The sequence below is a fragment of the Trypanosoma conorhini genome (assembly GCF_003719485.1).
Source record: "Trypanosoma conorhini strain 025E chromosome Unknown Tco_14.4_contig_01175, whole genome shotgun sequence".
Taxonomy (NCBI): domain Eukaryota; phylum Euglenozoa; class Kinetoplastea; order Trypanosomatida; family Trypanosomatidae; genus Trypanosoma; species Trypanosoma conorhini.
In genome coordinates, this window is record NW_021705274.1 from 1 (window position 1) to 3,449 (window position 3,449).

Below are 3,449 nucleotides of genomic sequence, written 5' to 3' on the forward strand. Positions count from 1 at the left end.
TGGTGGTAAATAAACCCTCACGCACATCCACCGAAAGGGGACAGGCGTGCAGCTCAACCGAATCTCGCGCCCGCACCCCCCTCACCCCCCAATGATGCGCGCTCCGCCCACTTCTGGCGCGCCTCTCATTTCTTTACCTCCCCCCTTCCCCTCTCATCGTATTAACCGGTCCGAGTACGAAACAACAATGTGAGAATCGACCAGTCCCGGCGCAGCGTCCGAGGCAGCACAAGGCAGACTGGGCAGGAAAGGGGTGTTAATCCTGCCTCCACTGAAATCCACACTTCAGACACCTGAAAAAGGTTGTCGCCGGCTCATCTGCAGAGCGCATTTGTATTTGCACATAATGCGCCCGAGTGCCATCGCAGGCCTTCTCATCATTCTGGCATCGCACAGTAATGACTTGTCCAGCATCTAACGTTTCCCCCTCGGTCTTGACGTCGGTGTCCTCCTCCACCGCCTTGTTGAACTTGAGCAGGGAGTGGTTCACCGTGAGCGGCTGTGCGGAGAGGATGGGCGCCACATACGTGCAGCTAGAGCAGACAAACCGGTTGGTCGGATGATGCGGCTCAATCAGCAGCAGCGTGCCGCAGAAGGGACAGAAGTACATGACACTCCCCCTCCCCTCCCAACCGCGCCGTTACCCTCGCGCCCCACCCCCACCACCGCGTCCTGCTTTGGCCGAGTGCTACTCCCTTTGTGAGCTGCGGCGCCGCGCCACAGAGAGCGAAGCACGAGATTCAACGGGAAGTACAGAAGAAAAGAAAAGAAAAGAAGAAAAAAAGACGACAACCTTGCAGAAAGTCCTCAACAAACAGAAAGAAATGCATGAAAAAGAAGAATTCCCCCAGAAGCTGTCTGATTTTGTCATCCTTCGTCTCTTCAAATATATATATATATAGTTTTCACGCGGGTGGCTCGCACACTCTTGTCTCCTTTCACCACCAACACAAGTCCGCACGATGGGTTCCTCATTAAGCACACGGTGCGCATATATATATATGTGTGTAAAGCCTGCAAAGCAGACATGGCATTCGCAACACACGAGCAAAAACAGCACTCAGCTACATCCCCAGGTTCTTCATCGTCAACTCGTACCCGTAGATGGACTTCTCCACAATAGCGCGAGAGGATGGCTGCACGTTGGGGTCGTCTTCAGGCAGGCCGTAGAGGTCCGTCGGGGTCAGCTCCGACACTGTTCCGCGGTAGTGGTGGTAGAGCGCGAAGCTGCTAGGCAGCGCACCGAGGCGACGCGTGGAGAGGAGCGTCGTCTCCGTGAGGGCAGTGTCCGCCGCGGCGCCCCAGCCCAGCGTGGTGCGAATGCGGTGAAGGCGCTCGGCGTTGTCTTTTTGAAACGCCCCGCGCTGAATGACGTCGCAGGGGTGCAGCACCTGCTCGCGGGGTTGGGCGTGTGGGAGTTGAAGCTCCTTCGTCGCCATGCGCCCACTTCTTCCTTATTAATTTGCTGTTGTTGCTTCCACGCTTGCGCTTGAGCGGCAACGTGCGGCGCGTGTGCCGGAAAGAATTGTCGGGCAGCCGCAGGCCGCATGGGAAGAAATGAAGGGAAGACAGACACACAATAGTAATAATAATAATAATTTTTTTAAAAAAGGGAGGCACACCAGAGGTCGAGATGGAAACCAACAGCAAAGGAAAAATACAAATACTTTCTTTTTAAAAAAGGTCAAGGAGAACGGCAGCATTTTTCACTTGTTCTCCCACTCGTACCAGCAGAGCAGCAGAGGCTGTTAAAGTTTTGGTGCGTTTCGCGTCGGTTCCTTTGCCTTCCCTTGTTTTTGTCAGGCGCGCCTCCTTCGCTTTGCGCGTGTGTGCAGGCGACGTGTGTGTGGGTGGCATGTGTGATTGCAAGACTTGCCGTGTCGGGGGGAGCGCCTCGCCACACACGCACACACACGCATACGCCGCTTGCCCCTCCACATCATTGCCACCACCTCACCGCCGTTGGTGGCCGCCGGCGCAAAGCAGCCAAAAGGGCTAAAACAGGTAAAAGTAGAAGAATATAACAATAATGAGGCCCACCACGGCGGGAGGGCCGTACAACCGCAGCAACCGCATCCGGTTCATGTGCACCGTCTTCTTGTAGAAGCGCGAGCTCTGGTCCACCAGCTGGGCGCTAAATTGGTTCATCGTCTCCAACTTCTCTCCACGCGTCATGAGATCCTCGAGGTTCTTCCGCATCACAAAGTGCACATCCGTGAGTTCCTGGCGTAGGGCGTCGTAGTGGGGATTCACCTTCCGCCGCTGCCCGGCGCCCTGCTGTGCCGAGCCCGACCCCCCAACCAGAACGTTCTCGCTCTGCCTATCCAACTGCACCTGGCGGATCAACTTCTGCAAAGTTGTGTCGAACTTAATGAACTGGAAGGGCCGGACATTGCTCGCCGCAATCTCGCTCACCGTGTACATCTGCACAAACTCGGCAAAGACGAGGTCTAACAAGCCACAGGCAAGCCGATTCGTTGCCCCGACGTCTCCCGAGTTGCGCAACAGCAACTTGTTGACAACCGTGATGATCGTCAGGTCCGTTGCCGCGTCCTGAAAGGCAAAATAAATGCAGTCCCTGTGGTCAAAGCTTTGGTAGTAGCTTCCCTTGGCGCTACTTCGATCCGGTGCAGCGGCAGGCGACTCCATTCGCTCCAGCACGCGCTGCTCCTGCTGCCGGATCTGGTTCGAATTGGCGTAGTTCTCGTCCGTGTAGCTGCACAGCGGCACATGGTCGTGCGTGCGGGCGATAAGCACCGCGATGAAGCACCCTTTGGAAGCCATGCCGCGGCACAGCGAACCCCAGTAACGCGGCAGCAGCTGCGATGACAAGTAGTGATCGGTGGGAGCGTCCCGGACGCGTGTTACTCCCTCTTTGCCCTATGACACTGACACTCGCTCCTTCGCGGATGCAAGAAGCCAAAGGGAGGAAAAAGACACAAGAAGAAAAAGAAACCCAACAAATGAAATAATTCTCAGCCCTATGCCCCCCCGAAGAGGCGGAGAGGCGGCGAAGGGAAAACAGTTGCAACAACACCTCCAATGGCATCAGTTGAGGGCAGCCATTCAGAAGGTTTTTTTTTGTTTTGCCTTCTTCTTCTTGTCCTTCAAAAAAAGTCACAAAACAGCAAACGAGAAAACAAAAGGTAACGGGTAAAAAAGGCAGCGGTGCCGAGAAGCGCGCTTACGCCACCATTGCGGACGCCGTGCTGGACTCGTACTTCCAGGTGGGCGGCAGCTGCTTCACGCGCTTGTAGTAACGGGCAAGGCGGTGAATGCGGGACTCGACCAAAATGAGGCGGAACTTCGTGTCCCTGTCCTTCGTGTTGCGCTCCAGGTGCTTCCGCATCTCCGTGGCACGCTTGATGAGGCAGTAGAGATCCTCCGGGATCTCAGGCGCCATGCCCTTGTGCTTCAGGATGCGCAGGATCTTGCGCCAGTGACGTTCT

At 55.8% G+C, this 3,449-nt stretch overlaps 3 protein-coding genes and 1 pseudogene across 3 annotated transcripts, besides 2 other annotated features; all 4 read right to left on the bottom strand.

Annotated features, from left to right (window-relative positions):
* Positions 1 to 256: 256 nt before the first annotated feature.
* On the bottom strand, positions 257 to 610 carry Tco025E_09564 (RNA polymerase III C11 subunit; the record flags this gene model as incomplete). Its single annotated transcript, XM_029376378.1, has 1 exon — positions 257 to 610. One exon carries the CDS (start codon positions 608 to 610, stop codon positions 257 to 259), a length of 354 nt encoding a protein of 117 aa, XP_029223494.1.
* Positions 611 to 756: 146 nt separating this feature from the next.
* Positions 757 to 786: a microsatellite.
* A 278-nt stretch (positions 787 to 1,064) lies between these two features.
* On the bottom strand, positions 1,065 to 1,439 carry Tco025E_09565 (uncharacterized protein; the record flags this gene model as incomplete). The annotated part of the gene is made up of 1 exon (XM_029376379.1): positions 1,065 to 1,439. The coding sequence occupies one exon, from the start codon at positions 1,437 to 1,439 to the stop codon at positions 1,065 to 1,067; it is 375 nt and encodes a 124-aa protein (XP_029223495.1).
* A 139-nt stretch (positions 1,440 to 1,578) lies between these two features.
* Positions 1,579 to 1,599: a microsatellite.
* A 396-nt stretch (positions 1,600 to 1,995) lies between these two features.
* Positions 1,996 to 2,784, bottom strand: Tco025E_09566 (synaptobrevin-type transport protein; the record flags this gene model as incomplete). The annotated part of the gene is made up of 1 exon (XM_029376380.1): positions 1,996 to 2,784. One exon carries the CDS (start codon positions 2,782 to 2,784, stop codon positions 1,996 to 1,998), a length of 789 nt encoding a protein of 262 aa, XP_029223496.1.
* A 402-nt stretch (positions 2,785 to 3,186) lies between these two features.
* Tco025E_09567 (small subunit ribosomal protein S13e) lies at positions 3,187 to 3,447 on the bottom strand (annotated as a pseudogene).
* Between the last annotated feature and the right edge of the window lie 2 nt (positions 3,448 to 3,449).